This window comes from Erinaceus europaeus, chromosome 10, assembly GCF_950295315.1.
Source record: "Erinaceus europaeus chromosome 10, mEriEur2.1, whole genome shotgun sequence".
Lineage (NCBI taxonomy): Eukaryota > Metazoa > Chordata > Mammalia > Eulipotyphla > Erinaceidae > Erinaceus > Erinaceus europaeus.
Genome location: NC_080171.1, coordinates 103,934,085 through 103,954,851, shown reverse-complemented (window position 1 = coordinate 103,954,851; position 20,767 = coordinate 103,934,085). Strand labels below are relative to the sequence as shown.

Here is a 20,767-nt window from a genome sequence, read left to right as displayed (position 1 = left end):
ATGAGCTCATAAAAGCTTGGGCAACTGAATTTTTCACAACTAATGTTTTCTGCATTGGCATTTACACCCTACTGGCAGGTCATCACACCCAAACCTTGGCCCTATGCCATTTGCTCTAAATCCCACCAGTGTCATACCCTTATCCCCTTAGAGGTGAGGGAGCTAAGAGTCAAGAGACCAGCGGACTGCTCAAGTCACAGGGCTGGATTTGATCCCAGGTGAGAGGAGCATTGTTCAAAAATGATTCGAGTTACAGCATAGCATACACTCGGTGAGATTTCATGAACTGCCCACCCGAACAGAAGGAATTCCCCCACAAGATAAAGTTGTGTGACCTGAGCAGAATATTCTGCTTCTCCTCACAAGTTTCTGCACCCAGAAAGTCAGGACAGCTGACTACTCCATAGGACTTTTGAGGATTACACGAAAGGGAAGAAGGGAGGGGCGGGGGAGGGGAAAATGTTGAACTGAGGAGATGACTCCTCAATGATAATTCTCAAGCGCCAGACCCTGGTTTCCATAAAAACTTGTTAGCAGCAAGGCTAACAAGTATAGAAACAGGGTGCAACTCAGGTATACTGACCTAGGTGAGATGCTCCCATATAACTTAATAGGTTTGCTAAGAAGCCAGGAAAATACAAACAATGAGACAGTGAGAACAGTCCAGGGTTTCAGATTGTGGGCCCAGTTCTTACCTTTGCGGACAGTGGGACCATTCTCTTGTGGAGACACCTTCTCTGTGCCTGGAGACCGGGGGGCTTCCTTCTCCACTTGTTTTTGGGCCTCACTTGCCTTCTGGGCCTGCTTGCACTTCTGATCCAGCTGTTTGAGCTTAGCTGCACAGGCAGCCAATCTCTCCTCCCGTGCCCGGCGCTCCTCCTCTTCCCGGCGTTTTCGGGCTCGTTCCACAGCCTCAGACATCTCAGACTGGATGAACTTCTGCCGTGGGGGTGGTTTGTCCTCTTTGTCCTCAACAGACTGTTGCCGGAACACACCACCCATTGATGGTTTCTGCCAGTAAAGTAAAGTGTGGGAGGCCTACTATCAGATCAGTTACCCTTCCCAGGACCACTGAGCACTTCCAAGGATAATGCAGTCAGCAGACAAGCAGGCTGGAGTTTAATCCTGTTTTGCCCTATACTCCAGAGAATACAGCTTGGGGAACTGCCAACTTTAGATCCCTTCATACCCTATTTGTAAAGTAGGAATGGCAAAGGAAAGCTAGGGGTTAGGAAGGTGCTATGGATGCTTATGAAACTGACCAAAACGGGAAACTCGCAGGAAATAGACACACTTGCCAATACTACCAAATACATGAAACTATAGCATTCACAGCATGTGAACAGGAACAAGAATACTCATTTTCATCATTTTTTCTTTTTCAAAAAAGGTTTAGAAGATTTATTCATTAATGAGAGGAAACCAAAGCACCCCTCTGGTAAATATGATGCCAAGGATTAGACTTGGGAGACACCTAATGCTTGAGAGTACAATGCTTTTTTTTTTTTATTTTATTTATTTATTCCCTTTTGTTGCCCTTGTTGTTTTTATTGTTGTAGTTATTACTGTTGTTGGATAGGACAGAGAGAAATGGAGAGAGGAGGGGAAGACAGAGAAGAGGAGAGAAAGATAGACACCTGCAGACCTGCTTCTCCGCCTGTGAAGCGACTCCCCTGCAGGTGGGGAGCCGGGGTTCGAACCGGGATCCTTATGCCGGTCCTTGTGCTTTGCGCCACCTGCGCTTAACCCGCTGCACTACAGCCCGACTCCCGAGAATACAATGCTGTATCCACTGTACCACCATTATCAATTTCACTCACATCACTGTTCCATTAATAATACTTTTCCCAGGGGGGTTGGGCGGTAGTGCAGCAGGTTAAGTGCACATGGCGCAAAGCGCAAAGACCAGCTTAAGGATCCCGGTTCAAGCCCCCAGCTCCTCACCTGCAAGGGGGGGGGGTCACTTCACAGGCAGTGAAGCAGGTTTGCAGGTATCTATCTTTCTCTCCCCATTTTCCACTCCTCTCTCGATGTCTTTCTGTCCTATCCAACAACAGTGACAGCAATAACAATAAACAACAAGGGCTACAAAGGGGGGGGAACAGCCTCCAGGAGCAGTTGATATGTGGTGCAGGCACTGAGCCCCAGCAATAACCCTGGAGGTAAAAAAAAAAAAAAAAAAAAAACTTCTCCCAAATATACATGGGTATAAAGAATCATGAAACATTAAAATTTGGTGGAATTTACGGCTTCAAACTGAGTCTTTAGCTAAAAATAACAGAAAAGCATCATTTAAAATATCTCTTCCCAGAGCTAGGACAGTGGATAAAGACTTGGATTCTCAAGCATGGTCCTGAGTTTAATCCCCAGCTTTGCATTTACTACAAAGATACTCTGGTTCTTTTTCTCCTTCATTGACAAATGAATCTTTTGAAAATAATTATCTGAAATATTTTCTGAACTTATTTTCACTGGTTGACAGCTACTAGAGAACTAGGATGCAGAAACCTCTCAGCACTAGTAAGTAAAGGAAGTGAAGCTGAGTGCAGAATATACAGCAGCACAAATGACAGGCATGTCCAGCGGAACCCCACTGGTGATCAAAGAGATCTGATCAGCAAAAAACTTACTGAGTGAGTGGTAGTCTCACATATATAATTATCAAAACCAAGACAGACATCTTTACTTGTATGTTAATCACAACTCCAGAAAACAAACATGCAAGACAGTTCCTATATTCAGTGAGTTTTCTCCTAAAAAATAACTTCTTATAACCCAAAGATGATTACTACAATCATAAAAGATTACAAACATTTACTTTAGAAGCATTTCCTACCAAGGAATGCACCTTTCTTGTTCTTCCCTTCTCTGTAGTGCCTATATTACTGTCACACTTCTAGCATACACCGTAATATACTGTGCCCTGGTATCCCAGGCACCCTTGCTAACAGGCATGTCCCTCGTTATTTCCTCTAGGAATTCCTAGAAATTGCAGGATCAAAGGGAATGTGTACATTGTCAAGTCATTCAACTTTCTAACTGAACTAAGAGTAGCTATCATTTTATAGACTGAACATTCTCAAAATATTTGGAATGGAAGAATCTTTTGAGAAATTAGGATGCACAGAGTTAAACAGATTTCTCATTTTTGCAGTGCTGTTATAAGATCAAAGTAAAACTGCTTTGGAATACTGAACAACTCGGACAGACAAAAACTGGGGTTAATGTCAGGGTAAATTTCAAGTGTACCACTATAACCATTTTGTTTTACTTTGGTGTACCCTCTACCTACCATAGTGTCTGGCACATAATATGCACTCAAAAAAAAACCACTAAAAACAGAAAACCTTTTTGTTTTATAAGATGTCCGTTAAACAACAAAGTATATATATATGGCAAGTCATGCCCTGTGTATTAAATCAATGCCTTTCCCATCCCTACTAAAGAATACAATCCCAGCATCATGAAGTGTGCCAAACCAAAGAAGGCAAGAGGCCAGGGTGACTCAGAGTAGGTAGTCAGAGCCCAGGCAAGGTGTAGAGGGAGGCTAGCCATGCAGAGATGTAGGTGGTGTGGGAGTTGGAGCTCAGCTGAACTGGATGGAGAAAAAATTCATAAGGAGATGGTCTGGTAGGGTGGTGGGGGTGGGGAGGTGGGCACACTGACATCTGAGCAGTTGAAGAGGGCATCTGTGCGAGGGAGAGAGTGGTGGCAGAAATGGGAACCTGAACACACAAGATAAACTGAACAAGTAAGTAAAAATACTAGGGACAATGTGAAGCAGATTCCTCATAGTTGGAGAAAGCAGCTATAAATACGCAAGGGGGGAATAAAAACCAGGATGAATAGTACATTTATGTATTTATTTAATGGACAACAGAGCGAAAGAATCCAGAGTAAGTGAGAGCATAGGTTATGCTGGGGACCAAATCCAAAATCTCCCGCATGCAAATCCTACACTCTACCCACTGGGCCATCTCTCTAGCTGCCAGGGTAAAGTGTACAGAACTAGACAACTCCTCACTAGTGATAATTATATAGAATAACAAAGATAAGAATATTTGTATGTGTAAATACTGTACATATTCCTTGACTTTATCCATTAAGAGGACCCAAGAGCGAATAGTCAAAGAAGAGGACGTCATCCTCAAGGCAGCATGAGAAGGCCAGAGTCCAGCATACTGCTCTTCAAGGAACCACCTCAGCAGCCAACTCACAGTTATGGCAGGAAAGTGACAAATGGTGGCAGAGTCTCCAGTTAGTTACTAGAGTTCATGGTCAGAGATGGATTGAAGGAACCAAAGAGTCACCAACCTACAGGGTCTCATTCTATTTAAGATATTTTGATGTGAGACTATAACAGCCATGCAATTACAACACTGATATAAAGCTAGGAGTTCAAATCAAGAAGCAATGGGTCATACAACTCTATGGAGCATCCTTTTACATATATTAGAAACCTCTGGGGGAGTTGGGTGGCAGCGCAGTGGGTTAAGCATAGGTGGTGCAAAATGCAAGGACCAGCATAAGGATTAAAAAAAAAAAAAAAGAGGACCCAAGAGCAAGGTAACTCCAGTGAGCATTGACTCCAGGGTTAAAGAAGGGTAGTGGAGCTTCAAAAACAGCTCACAAGAAAGGTGACCAGGCAGAGTAGCCCCTCACCTGACCATGTGCAAGGACTCAGGTTTGAGCTCTAGCACCACCATGGCACCAGGAGAAGCTCTACAGATAGTGAGGCAATGCTGTGGTCTTCCCCTCCCTCCCTCTGAAATAAGAATGAAAGGAAAAATTGGTGCAGGAGTGTGTGGCCTGGCACAGCCCATAAAACAGTGAGAGGGAGCTGGGCAGTAGCACAGGTGGTGCAAAGCACAAGGACTGGCATAAGGATCCTGGTTCAAGCCCCTGGCTCCCCACCTGCAGGAAATCGCTTCACAAGTGGTAAAGTCTGCCAGTGCCTATGTTTCTCTCCCCCTCTGTCTTCCCCTTCTCTCTTCATTTCTGTCCTATCCAACAACAAGGACATCAACAACTGTAACAATAAAACAACAATGGCAACAAAAGGTAATAAATATTTTTTAAAAATCAGTGGGAGTCGGGCGGTAGCACAGCGGGTTATGCCCAAATGGTGCAAAGTGCAAGGACCAGAGTAAGGATCCAGGTTCGAGCCCCCAGCTTCCCACCTGCAGGAGAGTAGCTTCACAGGCGGTGAAGCAGGTCTGCAAGTGTCTGTCTTTCTCTCCCCCTCTCTGTCTTCCCTTCCTCTCTCCATTTCTCTCTGTCCTATCCAACAACAATATCAATAAAAACAACAGTAATAACTACAACAATAATGAAAAACAACAAGGGCAACAAAAGGGAAAAATAAATATTTTTTAAAAGCAGTGAGAGAAACAGATTATATAACCCACTGATAAGAAATTGAAAGACTGGGAGTCGGGCTGTAGCGCAGCGGGTTAAGCGCAGGTGGCACAAAGCACAAGGACCGACATAAGGATCCCGGTTCGAACCCCGGCTCCCCACCTGCAGGGGTTATTTTGACTGGGTACTGGGGGATCAAGATCAATAATCACAGAAGGGCATGGGGATGGGGACTTTGTCCTGGACGGCGGACTAGAAAGTTGCCGGAGGACCTTTTCACCCTCTGTAATAAGTTTTTAATATCAGGGTGATTATTATAGATTTTTAAGATATCATTAATTAAATTCCAGTAACAAAAGGCAGAAACAGGCACACGTTAGGACCAAAAGACTGATAGTGATCGTTAAGACAATCAACAATTCTCCTCCAACGCTTCTCATCTATAGTGCCTTCCTGGGGGAACCAGGGGCAAATATTTTTAATATAATCTAAAAACTTCTTTAATTCAAGAAAAAAAAAGAAAGAAAGAAAGAAAGAAAAGGTAGAGGAGCAGTGCTCTGGTTTCTTTGTGTTGATAAAAGTTTTTTTTTTTTAAATGTCTTTAAGAGAAGCCTAATCCTACCCTTAAGGAAGCACCAGACAAACCCAATTTGAAGTGCATTCTTTTTAAGATTATAAACTACACAACAAGGGCAACAAAAGGGAAAATAGGGAGTCGGGTGGTAGCACAGCAGGTTAAGTGCACGTGATCCCGGTTCAAGCCCCCGGCTCCCCACCTGCAGAGGAGTCGCTTCACAAGCGGTGAAAGCAGGTCTGCAGGTGTGTATCTTTTTCAACCCCTCCTCTCTCCATTTCTCTCTGTCCTATCTAACAATGAGGACATCAATAACAACAACATTAATTACAACAATAAAACAAGGGCAACAAAAAGGAAACAATATTAAAAAAAACAAAAGGGAAAATAAATATATAAAAAAGATTATAAACTATATTCGGAGTTGGGAGATAGTGCAGCGGGTTATGTGCAGGTGGCACAAAGCCCAAGTACCAGTGTAAGATTATAATCATTCCGCGTGCCCATGAAAGGCAGCATGGGGTTTCTGGGGGAGACTGAAGAGCAGCTCCTGACTGAGCGGAGGAAGAGTTGATATCAAAACCATTCTTTCACAGAAAAAACATCAATGGGACAGCTGGAAGAAGCTGGATGGGGTCTGAGGAGATGGAGTGGCATACCAGTGCTATGTCCTGGTTTTAATTGTGGTTACCCAGCAGCACTATCATGCTGGAGTAGGAAAAAAGACACTGAAGTGTTGGCAAGATATTGAGTGCATGTATCTGTGTCTCCCAATTAATCACAGGCACAGAGTATGACCACAGTACCTGGCAGTCAGGCCCTGATGCCCAGCTGTGCGGCTTCCTGGAAGGTGGCTGAGGTTCTGGCACCTTCCGGATGACACGGTTCATGCCTGCTGTCTCGCTCCAGTCCTTTCCATCCTCTTGTGTGCGTTTGGCATCAGCACTGTCCGCAGAGCTCATTGACAACTGTCTCTGCCTTCTAGGGTCCCAACCATTCCTAAGACAAATCACATTTAGTGTTAGTTTTCCTAGTCAGTCCCAACAGTCTGATCTTATTGGACTTAAGGAATTGCCAAACATGTTTGTTACTAATTTCCTTCATCAGAGTAGACGTGCCTACCCATACAAATGACAGGACATGGGAGAGCATCAAAATTCATTATCAGCATTTGTCAAATCATTGATTCACTGAAGGATACGATACTTCACACACTCTGTATCAGTTAATGCCAGAAAAGAGTCTTTACCTCCTGCCTATTTAAAGAATGGGTGACTTGTTTATCAGTGAGGTCTCAGGAGCTGTTCTCATAAGTAAGAGTCAAAAGACTTGCACCAGGACTCCCAGGGCAATCTCTTTCTAATAATACAGCATCTTCCTAGGTTTTGCACAAGAAAGGTGCTGAACAGAATTCTCTCAAAATAATAAAAAGACAGATCACAAGCTCACCTAAGTCATAACAAAGAGAACCAGAGGAGAAATAAAAAGCACACACACAGGATGGAAAAGCAGAAGCAATTCAAACAGATGGTAGAGGAAGGCTAGGAGAGAAAGAAAACCTGGGAAGTGTTCCCCTTTCCACACCACACTGCAAACAAAGCAGCTAAGCAAAACATGCTGTGTTTACTAAAGCACGTTTTACTGAAGAAATGTCAGGTACGATGGGGCCACCTGACTTCATTTTGACAGAGTGGTGACCACAGAAAGAAAAAAATGAAAGGAAAGAAACAAACAACCTCATCCCAAAATCACCCACTAAAGAAAATATGCTGGGAGACGGGTGGTGGCGCAGCAGGTTGAGCGCACGTGGCGCAAAGTGCAGGGACCGGCGTAAGGATCCTGCTTGGAGCTCCCAACTCCCCACCTGCAGGTGAGTCGCTTTGCAAGTGGTGAAGCAGGTGTCTATCTTTCTCTCCTCCTCTCTGTCTTCCCCTCCTCTCTCCATTTCTTTCTGTCCTATCCAACAATGACGACAACAATAAAACAAGGGCAACAAAATAGAATAAAAAAAATTTTTTTAAAAAGAAAATATGCTATTCCCAGTGGCCTCCAGCGAAAGCAAATATTAAGAGGTAGAAGGAAGGGAAGGTTCAAGGACTGTCCATGGATGAAGGGATAGAGAAGATATCAAAGGTGACTTGGAAACTCACAGAAGTCTCTAAAAATTGGGTACCAACCAGTGGGGGAGGCAGGGAGGAGATGTAGGAAGAATGTGGTTTCCTTGATCACCAAGTCACAAAACTGGGTCCAAAACCCACAACTCAAATGGAAATTAAATTCACATCAACTGAAAGAGACATGGAGCTGGGCTAGGGAGACAGCACAGTAGTTATACAAAAGACTTTCATGCCTGAGGCTCTGAGCATCTAAGGTCCCAGGTTCAATCCACAGCACCACCATAAGCCAGAGCTGAACAGTGCTCTGGTCTGTCTCTTCTTCCTCTCTGTATCACTCTCATTATAATAAATAAAATATATTTTTAAAAAAGTTCTATAACTTTGCTTTTAAAAAATTTTTTATTTATTTATTCCCTTTTGGTGCCCTTGTTTTTCATTGTTGTTGTAGTTATTATTGATGTCATCACTGTTGGACAGGACAGAGGGAAATGGAGAGAGATGGGGAAGACAGAGAGAGGGAGAGAAAGATAGACACCTGTAGACCTACTTCACCACCTGTGAAGCGACTGCCCTGCAGGTGGGGAGCCGGGGCATCGAACCGGGATCCTTGTGCCAGTCCTTGCGCTTTGTGCCACCTGCGCTTAACCCACTGCTCTACCGCCCGACTCCTAAACTTTGCTTTTAATTTAAAATTTTAATATATATTCTTCTAAGCTTACTGTTCCCAGAATGGACGCAGAGATATGTCCCAAGTGCACCCAAAGCATCAGTAACATTAAACAGAATTAAAATGACAGAAACCTAGGTCAGTTAACTGTATCATCAGAAAAAAGGTGGAAGGTATTACAATTTCCCTGTAGAAAAGAGACATATTTCAGGAGGTTTGATAAAATTAAAAGGTAAAATAAATAAGAGGAGGAGGAAGAGAAAAAAGACTTGCAGGCTCAACCATATAAATTCAGTTACTGACAACAAAAAGAAAATATTCACACACTATTATCTAGACAATAAAAATATTAACATTTAAAAAAGCACATATTAAGATTAGTGAATGAAAAGTGTACAAAAGAAACGGGAAATTCTACAGAATGGAAAGCATTTGCTAGTACTCAAACAAAAAGTAAGCCAAAAAGAAAAAGAAATCATAAGTACTATCATAAAGTGCCAGCCAGAATACTATTATTTGAAAAGCTCAATAGTATAATAAAATGAGAGGACTAGAGTACAATGAAGTATTTTCCAAAGGTCATACTGGGTATAAAGTAGTCCAATGAAATGACACACACAAAAAAATAGAACAGTAAAATGTTCTAATAAGTTTAGAAATTTTTGTATACATTATAGTCCTATACTATTTCTCTCAGCCCTAAATAATTCCCGACATGTTCTAACTTATCCCAGGCTCTGGAGCAACCTTTAAAAACAGGAGAGAATTGAACCCAGCCAGGGTGGATTCCCAAATGTGCTTTGCCACAGAAGCTTTTTTGGCCACAACACAGCACCCTGTGGAACACGTGATCTAAACCATGTATTTGGGGAAATGCTGGCACAGAGGCAAAAACAAAGTTTAGCCATGTCTAGACATAAATCCCGGGCCCATTCCTAAATAAATGTCCTTGATAGCAATCCAATCTTCTTCTCATCTGCAAAATGTACACTTTCACCTGCCCCAGAGAAGCTGCTACGCAGCTAGGAAATTTGAGGCACAGATATGTGGCAGTACCAATAAGAACTGATGCTATGGGGCCGGGTGGTGGTGCTCCTGGTTGAGCACATGTATTATAGTGCACAAGGACCCGGGTTTGAGCCCCCAGTCCCCACCTGCAGGGGAAAAGCTTTGCGAGTGGTAAAGCAGGTTTGTAGGTGTCTCTCAATTTCTGGCTGTCTCTATCCAATAAATAAATAAAAATAATAAAAAAATATAAAAAAAGGAATTGATGCTATGACACCTTTTAAGGCTTAGTACCACTAGATGGTGCTTTATGAGAGGGTGAAATGGCAGGGGAGCCTTACCACTTTGGCCTGCCATCCTTCACTTCTTCCTCCTCTTCATCATCACTGAACTTCAGTTTTTCAGAATAATCAACTTCTTCATGGAGGCCTATATCAGGAGGATGAGGAAGGAGGGGGAGAAAAACAAAGATCAACAGCATATGTGATTTTCTCCATTCAGGAAATATACCAACCCATTAGATGAATAAGGCACCCCATCCCTGTGGCCCATCAGGATAAACCCTAAAGATAAAAAGCCAAGAGTAGAGGGGCTGGGCAGTGGCATACCTGGTTCAATACATAAGTTACCATGTGCAAGGACCCAGGTTCAACCCCCACCCAGCCCCCACCTGTAGGAGGGAAGCTTCATAAGCAATGAATCAATGCTACCTACAGACCTGCTTCACCGCTTGTGAAGCGACTCCCCGGCAGGTGGGGAGCTGAGCCGGGGGCTGGACCAGGGATCCTTATGCTGGTTCTTGCGCTTTGCGCCATATGTGCGCTTAACCTACTGTGCCCGACTCCCCAAATGTATTTCTTTTTTAAAAAACATTTATTCTCTTCTCTTTTGTTGCCCTTGTTTGTTTGGTTTTTTTTTTTTTTAATTGTTATTTTTGTCAGGACAGAGAAATATTGTTGATAGAACAGGGAGAAATGGAGAGGGGAGGGGAAGACAGAGAGAAGGAAAGATAGACACCTGCAGACCTGCTTCACCACCTGTGAAGCGACTCCCTTGCAGGTGGGGAGCCGGGAGCTCAATCAGGATCCTTACGCCAGTCCTTGTGCTTTGTGCCACCTGTGCTTAACCTGCTGCGCTACCTGTGCTTAACCTGCTGTTCTCAAATCAAACGTATTTCTATATAATTACATCAAATGCTTAAAAAAATAAAATTACAGGGCTGCGGATGGATATAGCTCAGTTGTTAGAGTTATCAATCTACATGTCTGCATCCCCAAAGGCTGCAGGGTTCAGTGCCCAGCACCATCTTATACTGGAGGCAGACCCTTTCTCTTTCTTCTAATATTTTTAAAAGAAAGGCAGAATTGTAAACACTACAATGGTATCTAAAAACATCCTAGGAAAAACTATTCAAAAATGCTCAAGATTTACACAGAAATGAGCTGTCTCTCTTCACAAACAGTATGTTATATAAACCCCCCCCCCCAACATTCTATGATTAGAAAATGTCATTGTCAGTGGTCGGTGTCAATAAATGTTAATTAGCATCAAATGCAAAGAACTTTAAAATAAATCATTAGGATGGGGGTAAGCCGTGGGTGAACATAAAGCAGTAAGGATGTTGGGGGCCAGAAGAAAGCACGCCCAGTAGAGCATGCACCCAGGATGCCCCGGGTTTGAGCGCTAGCAGCATCACTCACCTGCCCAGCCATCATCGGCATCTGTGTCCAAGTCATCGAGGCCCTTCAGGTTTTCTGCATTGATGATGGTAGGTCGTGGCGCCCGTTCCACTAGCTGCCTCAGTGGACGGATTGGGCGAGTCGTTCCCAGTCTGTTTTCTTTCCTGATTAGTGTAGAAAGGGTAAGATGTTGGATTCATGTCGAGTATGCAGATGAATGAAAAACCAAACACTCTTCTCCCCTCCCTTCACCAAAAAAAAAGTACTACGCTGTGAAGGTTTATGTGTGTACTTAAATCATTTCCTTTTTAAAATTGGAAGCCCTTTGTTTCCTTTGCCAGAGCACTGCTAATCTCTGGTGTATGTTGGTACTAAGGCTTGAACTTGGGCACTTAGGTCCTCAAGCATGAAAGTATTTTACATAAACACTATGTTACCTCACAGTCCTTTAAGTCATTTCTTTAAAATATATATATATATTTAACAAATACAGACCAGAAAGAAGTTCTGACTTATACTGCTGTTTTACTGGCTCAGTCCTGGTCAATAAGCACAGGTCAAAATACTCATCTGCCAGAAGCTTGACACTATAGTCCCAGTTACCCCAAGGGGGTACATGGGGGAGGTGGCATTGAGCCTGATTTTAGGTTGCTTCAAATATTCAGAAGGCAACACTTTTACCCATCAACTCACTATCTCATCCAGTACCACTTCCAGGGGAATATCTACTTATGCAACTATAATGCAATAACCTTACCCATCTTGGTCATTCATCTGGAACTGTCTAAAAGGAACACGGGGTTCGAGACGGAGCTGAGGAAGGGGGAAAGATCCTCGTTCCACTGTACCCTGGTTCTCTGATGACTGTGGCGAACACATCTGAAACATAATATCAATGAACAAGAGTTTCCGGCAATGGCCCAACTTCTAAATTCTTACTTGTATTAGAATTTGTTTTGGAAAGGGAAAAAAAGAAATAGGAAAGTCTCAGGGTTTCCCAATTAATCCTACCACCATCTCCCCATTTCTTTCCCACTGTCAGCAACTTCGGGAACTTATGTCTGGGGAGATTACCTGCCTCTCCTTTTCCTAAAGAACCAAGGCTAACATAATATCCATATCACCAGGGGAAGAAGACAGAGCCCTTAAGATTTTAAAAGGGGGGGAGAGAAAACGCAAAATGAATGGAAACCTCCAAAGGAGGGTATCAGGGCAAAGAGTGGAATTGGGAGGGAGAACCCAAAGCGGACAATCACCCACTTGAAGTAGGTTCTGCTGGACATGAACAATCCAACTTCACGGGGAAAAAATGCACACTCTGAAGACTTACAAAAGCAGGAAGCATGTCATGGTATGTAGGTGGGTGGTATACATTTCCCATGAACTGTGAAGCCCCTTTTCGAACAGGCTGAGCCGGGCGGAGAGAGGGGTCCTTAGAATCGCTGGTACATGCCGAGGAGGGGGCTCCGTCTCCTGCACTCGAGTTCCTGCTGCCCAGCTCAGTTGGGGAGGCGCTCAGAGACGTGGCAGAAATTATGTTTCGCCCACCGCCCTCCCTCCAGCTTGTCACATCTGGAAATTGAAAGGGGGCAAAAAGGGAAAGGAAAGAGGAGGGGGAGGAGGGATTGTATGAGGTTCTGATGGTCAAGGGACCCCCTCATTCACCAAAAAATAAAAAATAATGAAAAAAATAAAAACAAAAGTGAATGATCGATTTGCTGGTCAAGTTTGCTGGGGAAAGGGAAGTGGAGTGGGGCAGACTCCTAACCAATGAGCAGGAGCTTCTGAGAGAGGTCTGCCGGTGAAATATAAAATAAGATCTCCTCAGAGAGAAGGTACGTACAAACAAGACAAGGTCTTTATGGATTAACAGAAATCATGTATGCCCCAAGATCTAACACCCCAAAGAAATTCAGATAACCTTGATGAAAACAGCCCTGGTCATTTTGTCAACAAATTCTCCTGGCCCGGCCAGTCTATCAGGATCCACACTAGTTCACAACCCTGGGCTATCCATTAAAGCTTTGGGAGGTTCTTGACACAAATCTCCACATTCTGCTTAGAGTGACCCCCAGGTCCTAAAAAAAAAAAAAAGCAAGGACAGCTCTCAGTCCAATGAGGACATGGAAGAGTTGAGGCTGCTTCACGCCCATGCTTCCTTAGGTCACACGTGGAAATTGGCACATCTATCTTTTTTCACTGTCTAAAGTAGTAAGATTGGGGGTCAACAAGAAATAAGTGAGCCTGAGATTGAGCTGAAATATAGCAATTCTCTGAGCGTGAGACACATCGGACAGAGACTCAGGGCAGGAGTCACTAACTCAGGGTGTGCTCACATCCTTTAAGTCACCTTACACATAGGTTTGGGCAGACCTGTGGTCACCCCTAAGGTCGTCTACTTCTTTGTCTTTTTTATTTTCTAAGCCAGAGCACTTCTCAGCTGTCACTTATGGTGGTATGAGGGGCTGAACCTAGGAAACTGGAGCCTCCAGCATGAGAGTTTCCTTACATAACCATTATGCAAAGGGACTGCCATCCCTTTGTATTTTCCAATAAGGAAATAAGCTTCTTCCAGCTCTGAATTGTATAGCCCAGAAAAGCAATTCAACTTGATCAAATACAGAAAGCTACAAACCTTGGCCTAAAGAATTTGACTGTGTTTTTGAAGCAGGCAAAATAACCGAGCATAGGCCTCTAATGTGTGTGGTGGTTTTTTTACATTTGGCTCTGGCATATGATGATGGCGAGGGTTGAATCTGGAATCTCCAGAGCCTCAGAATAAAAGTCTGCCTTGTAAACTAGTTGTGCTGTCTTAAGTAGAATATTTACAGGACAGTAACTCAGAATTTGAGATGTTCGTGAGGTTAATCAAGAGAGGATGACAAAAGCTCCTCAGACTGAGCCCACTCCCAATCCCACCCAAGAAAACAAGATTCATCTTAAAATCTGAGTAGATTAAAGAAAAATTCATTCCTAAACTCCACCTCTAATCACCCAAGGACTCTAAGGAAAAGGTATTTTCAGCAAGTGTTGCTACACAGTCCTGTTGACTCCTTGGTCACACCACAGATTAGGGACCACAGAGGTCATGTCACAATCCCAAGAGGGTTGTGTAAGAAAATAGAGATTCTGATTTGGTTGGGAGAAGGAAAAGGCAGCAAGTCAGACTTTTAAATAAGCTTTCTAGTTGATCCAACAGGATCCTTCAAGATTTGGGAATTACCAGTTGAAAAACTAAGCTCCTGAATAAGGCGTCAAGCCTATAGACCCTGGGTCTGTAGATCTGTTCTGGCCATAACTACCCAAGCACAACAAAACTACCATTTGAGGAGGGTTGGGAAGGTGGGCAGGAGTGACCTCCAAACAAGCCCAGCAAGTAATTCAGGTAAAGGGGCAGCAACCATGTGTTCCAGGCAGCAGCCTGGAGTCCAGGAGCTTGAGCTCTGAAAAGCAGCGCACATCTAAAATGGCAGAAAACAAAAAAAACTATCTCCAGACGCTCAGAAGGGGCATATGTCACTTACTCTGTGGGCGGAGGCTTGGTCCTGGCCCATACGACAGATCTAAGACGCCCTTTTCTTTGCCAGCCTTGTCCTGCCCTCCAGCTGCTTTCAGCGTCGGAAATTCCTCGGGAGAGAAGGATAATAGTCGGCTTGAGCCCCTTAAACCTGCCAAGAAAACCAGAAATCCTTATGGAGCAAGTGAAGCCTGTGTCAACAGTTCCCGGCTTCATAACACACTGAAAATCATAATACTCTGCAGTAGGTTCCTTACAGTAGTGACTTGTGTACACTGGCGCTGGATGCTGGCAGAGTGGCACTAGAGTTCTCCAAAGGTGCTAAGGGACAAACTGGCAACAGGACCACCTGCCAGCTGACCTGCAGGAGTGGACAGACAGACAGACAGACAGACAGACACAACTGACAGAGGGTGAGCACACTGCTGCTCCTGTCCAGGCTCTTGGATGAGGGAGGTCAGTGTGGTCCTTCATCCTAGGGGGGGAACAAGAAATCTTGTTCTGGGGGAATCAGACGACAATGCTGAGTGCTCCTTTGTAGAGGTTAATAACAATAGAAGGAGTCACCAGGCCTCCTCCAAAGGTCTCTGTCAAGGATATACACTCTTAAGTGTGTATCTCCTCTTTTGTTCCTTTCATTTTGCCATTTTCTACAACTGTTCAAGCTCTGTAAGGCCAAACACTCTACAATTTCTTTTTGGTGAATTCCTCAGCATTACAGACTGTTAGAAATGCTTTTTCTTTTCTTGTAACTCATAGCACTGGGTACTCTGCAGCTACCCACTGGAATGTATGGAATGTATGGATGATAATATAAAGCAATGCATCTGAGGGTCTGCTGGGCAAGTTGGTCTTTTTATCTGTTACATATGACATCCATCCAGCACTATATAAACATAAGGAAAGAAATCACCAGCACAATGTCTGCCCATGATATATATGCCTGACTTCCTAGACCCTCAGAATACTCTCAGCTCCAATTCTTGGGATTAGTGTAGATGCACAAGATAGCAATTAATCTGCTGTCACATTCAGTGCCAAGGCTCAGGGTCACACACCCACCATACTACGTTGACACACTGACTACCAATGACTAACCTAAAAGCTGACCTTGTGTCTTGACGAAACTCTACTGCTCTTTGGGACAGACTCTAACTTACACAGTCACTTTATTATGGTAAAAGTTAAGCACTCGCATGAATGAAATCAGACAGCTCACCCAGCACGGTGTGCACTTTACCAAGTACAAAGCACTAGGTTCCAGCTACAGCATAGTATCAGAGCACCACAGCACAGTGTCAAGAACAGAAAGGATAAAAAAAATTGACTCAGGGGCCGGGTGGTGATGCACCTGGTTGAGTGCACATGTTACAATGCACAAGGACCTGGGTTCGAGCCCCAACCTGCAGAAGGAAAGCAGTGTTGCAAGTGTCTGTCTCTCCCCCATCACCCGTCCCTCTCAATTTCTGGATGTCGCTATACAATAAATAGATAGATATAATACCAAAAGGAAAAAAAAAGTTGACCCAGGAGTGGCAGTATTATGAATGCACAAAGTCCCAAGGACCTCAAAAAGAAAAGGGATGAAACAAGATAGCCAGTTTTCAAAGTATGGTAGGAGGTAGGAAACAGCTCACCTAGCAGAGTGCATACCTTACCACAACCAGTTCAGAGTTGCAGGGCTGGACATACAACTAAGGCAGGACTCAGACCACACCTGCCTTCATGCTGGGGCTCCAAAACATTCTGTAAGGTTGCCTCTTGTGCCCACAAATCTACTCTGTCTTGCTTCAAAGACGAAGACCAAACCCCTATTCTAGCATGTCTTCAAAATGCTGGGAATAGGAGACAATGCAGTCAGTAAAGTAGAAGCTTTACTGTGTGTGTGTGTGCACGCACGTGCAGCCTGGATTTGCTGCGAACACATGGGGGAGCTCAATGGAAAGTTATCTCTCCTTAACTTGCCAAGGATACAGACTATATAATTTGGGATAGGGAAGCCACACAGCAATATTGTGCATGCATAAAGCCCTCATTTCCCAATGCCGTATGTAAAGAAGAACATCTACTGAGTGGGCCCACATTCTCCAAGATTTGTAGTTTTCATGAGAAGTGCTGTGAACCCCTTAATTGAAAACTGATGTGCTTTGTTATGCCACGTCCCATCCCTAGACATCTGCACGGTCCTGTCTTGGGAGCCACTGGTATCACTCATTTAAGACTCTAGCCTGGACCAGAGGTAGTACAGTAGTGCACAGGACTTGCATTCCAGAGATTATATGTATGCTCCTCAGTGCATCCATAGCCATAGCAAAGTGATGCTGCTACTGACCTCTTTCCTTGAGCTGACTGCTCCCATCTTTCCTCTACAGTAACAGCTCAGCCCACTATGTTTTCTATGTATTTCTTCTATATTGGACACAAAACTAAGGACAAAAAGTACCACAGAATTCTCTAAAGGCTCTGGTCTTGCTGTTCAAAAGCAGGGAGTTGAACCCCAAGCATGAAGTTTTTGCTACACCCTACACGCCCCACCACCACCCTTATAGTCCTAGGAGAGAGGACACTTGGTAGCACATCTGAGCAGACAGTAACTCCACCAGGAGCACAACCCAAACAAGGCAGGTTACCTAGGTTCCCTCTGTGTACCTTTTTTTTAAAAAAATATTTATTTATTCCTTTTTGTTGCCCTTGTTGTAGTTATTGTTGTTGTTATTGATGCTGCCATTGTTGGATAGCACAGAGAGAAATGGAAAGAGGAGGGGAAAACAGAGAGGGGGAGAGAAAGATAGACACCTGCAGACCTGCTTCACTGCCTGTGAAGCGACTCCCCTGCAAGTGGGGAGGTGGGGTTCAAACCGGGATCCTTATGCTAGTCCTTGCGCTTCGTGCCACCTGCGCTTAACCCACTGTCTTCTTTTTTAAATTTTTATTTATAAATTGGAAATATTGACAAGATTATAGGATAAGAGGGGGACATTTCCCAGTGCCCACTCCCAGAGCTCCAAATACAGTCCCCTCCTTTGAGAGCTTCCCTATTCTTTATCACTCTGGGAGTATGAACCCAGAATCACTGTGGGGTGCAGAAGGTGAAAAGTCTGGCTTCTTAAGAAACATCTTCAGTGGTCCAGGAGGTGGTGCAATGATAAAGTGTTGAACTCTCAAGCATGAGGTCTTGAATTCAATCCCTAGCAGCACATGTACCAGAGCGATGTCTGGTTCTTTCTCTCTCTTCCTATCCCTCTCATTAACAAATGAATAAAATATTAAAAAAATAAAAAAAAGGAAAAGGAAAAAAACATCTTTATCAGGGGCTAGGTCATAGTACATCAGATTAAGTGCACATAATACAAAGCAGAAAAACCCAGCAAGGATCCCAGTTCAATCCCCCAGCTCCCCACCTGCAGGGGGAATCACTTCTCACGCAGTGAAGCAGGTGTGCAGGTGTCTTTCTCCCTCCCTCTTCTCTTAGTTTCTCTCTGTTCTATCCAACAACAATAGAAAAAAATGGCCACTAGGAGCAGTGGATTCGTAGTGCAGTCACTGAGCCCCAGCAATAACTCTTGGGGGGGGGGGGGGAGAGAAAAAGAGAAAGAGAGAAAGAATGAAATGTCATCAGCAATAGCGATCAGTGAAATTAAAAAGCTGATGTCCTTTGCAGAATCAATACTTCCACCATGGAGACAAAAGACAAGGCTTCCTAGGAGTGATTCCTCAGGTAAGAGATCTCCAAAGCCTTAGACTTGGGTGGAATAGCCCAAGAGAGGTAGTCCTGCCTCCTGAATCCACACACACACACTTACCACCTTCGTGTCCTACTGGCTTTCCATTCAGCTGTGCCCATGACTTTGGTCCACCTGGCACTGAATTTGTGTTCTGTAAGAAAAGAAAAAAAAAAAAAAAAAAAAAAGAGAAAATCAGAAAGAAAAAGGAGAAAGAAAAGAAACACTCAGCTAGTCAGTAGTCTGATGACTCTCTTGCCTTTGTTTTGTCTCATTTCTTTCTTTTTTTTGATTTGTGAGACTAAGTTAATAGGAGTGTATATATTAACATCATTCCCACCACCGTCTCATTTCTTTTTTTAATATTTATTTATTTCCTTTTGTTGCCCTTGTTGTCGTATTATTGTAGTTATTATTGATGTCATTGTTGTTGGATAGGACAGAGAGAAATGGAGAGAGGAGGGGAAGACAGAGAGGAAGAGAGAAAGATAGACACCACTTGTGAGGTGACTCCCCTGCAGGTGGGGAGCCGGGGGCTCGAACCAGGATCCTTCAGTCGGTCCTTGCACTTAGTGCTACATGCACTTAACCCGCTGAGCTACCATCAGACTCCCCACTGTCTCATTTCTTTATCGCAGGTTTGCCTGAGTGCTGGACAAAACTGACTGCAATCCCCACAGGTATCTTGCTCACCCACATGAGATATGTGCCAGTTAGTGAGTGGGGCAGAGCAGCCAAGGCTGGACCGTTCCTCTAGGAAGGGGTGAAGCCCCTGACCAGCAGGAAGGAGACAGCACAGCCATCTCGGCTCTCCCCTTGCTGCCCTTCCCATAGCCTCCAGCTGGTCTCTGCAGCCACAGGGACAAGCCTGCTCCCACCCATAGGCATGCATTTAGCCAGGAGAGAGTGCTGACAGGCCACCCAAGAAGAGCTACTAACACTGCTGACACATTTTATCCCAGGACTGAATTTCTGCCAGATCTGAGGTAAGGATTTAAGTCTAAGAATATGTGAAATCTCCACATATTAGAGAAAAACAGGAAATGAACCAAAAAGAGCTGGACACCAGGCAATGTGGCCCATGGGCTGGCTTCCAGCCCAGCTTTCCACTCTGACCACAGACAGAAACTATAGCAACAGGTGTCTAAGTCCATAAACAGGCCCCGGACAAACCTTGAGCTGAAGGGTCCAGGCACAGGGATTTTTAATAGTCTCCAAAGATGAGTCTGATCTACAACCATGGCTCAAAACTCATGATTCTCTAAACTCAAATTCTGGGAACAGATACAAATTCAACTCTTCCTGCTCTGGTCAAAGACCCTATCGGATTCAGGCCTATGAGAATCCCTTGCCATGTGGATTTCTCTTTAATTTCAAAAGCACATTTCAGTACTGGGAGAGGAAGAGTGCCCTCTGTCAGTCTTAACCTTTCCTCAAAGATACAGGGTGGCATCTCAGACCTTCTATTGCCCAGGTATCTACATAAAATGAAAGTTTACACTGTTTAAGAGAGCAGATGAATGCTAAGGCTATTATTGTTATTGTTGATGTCGTTCGTTGCTGGATAGGGCAGAGAGAAATGGAGAGAGGAGAAGACAGAGAGGAAGAGAGAAAGACAGACACCTGAAGACCTGCTTCACCACCTGTGAAGTGACTCTTCTGCAGGTGGGGAGCTGAGGGCTGGGACCGGGATCCTTCCGCCGGTTCTTGCGCTTAGCGCCACGTGCGCTTAACCCGCTGTGCTATGGCCCGATCCCCAGCAGGTATTGTTTCTTAGCCCCCTTCTATGTTTTAAAAAAAAATTGTCATAAGTGGTGGAATCGCAGAGGCATGAAGTCCTAGCATGCCCCTACTTCAAGGTTGAGAAGTAGTATAGTAGAGGAGCTGATATTTCATTTATCAAAATCATCTCATCACTGCACTAGTATGTGGAACAGCACTTTTGTCTTCCTGGGACTCTGGTTTCTGTGGGATGATTTAGGGAAACCTACTTAACCTAGACTGGTAGTCAATGTTAATTCCACAGGAATCAAATTAAGTATTAGTACTTCTTCCTCTTCTTCTTTTAAGATTTATTAATTGGGAGTCGATCAGTAGCGCAGCGGGTTAAGCGCACATGGCGTGAAGC

The 20,767-nt window shown here is 44.0% G+C and overlaps 1 protein-coding gene across 10 annotated transcripts in view; it reads right to left on the bottom strand.

Moving 5' to 3' along the window:
- PRRC2B (proline rich coiled-coil 2B) overlaps positions 1 to 20,767 on the bottom strand; it is a 94,247-nt gene that overhangs the window by 35,426 nt on the left and 38,054 nt on the right. For 9 of the 10 annotated variants that reach the window (XM_060200429.1, XM_060200430.1, XM_060200421.1 and 6 more), the window contains exons 5-12: positions 18,721 to 18,793; positions 14,925 to 15,068; positions 12,731 to 12,972; positions 12,158 to 12,279; positions 11,422 to 11,564; positions 10,063 to 10,150; positions 6,739 to 6,931; positions 696 to 1,011 (exon numbers count right to left, since the gene is read on the bottom strand). In XM_060200429.1, coding sequence (XP_060056412.1) covers positions 696 to 1,011; positions 6,739 to 6,931; positions 10,063 to 10,150; positions 11,422 to 11,564; positions 12,158 to 12,279; positions 12,731 to 12,972; positions 14,925 to 15,068; positions 18,721 to 18,793 — 1,321 coding nt within the window. Of the gene's footprint in view, positions 1 to 695; positions 1,012 to 6,738; positions 6,932 to 10,062; positions 10,151 to 11,421; positions 11,565 to 12,157; positions 12,280 to 12,730; positions 12,973 to 14,924; positions 15,069 to 18,720; positions 18,794 to 20,767 lie in introns of those variants that run through there. The other variant, XM_060200428.1, reaches the window with a different exon arrangement.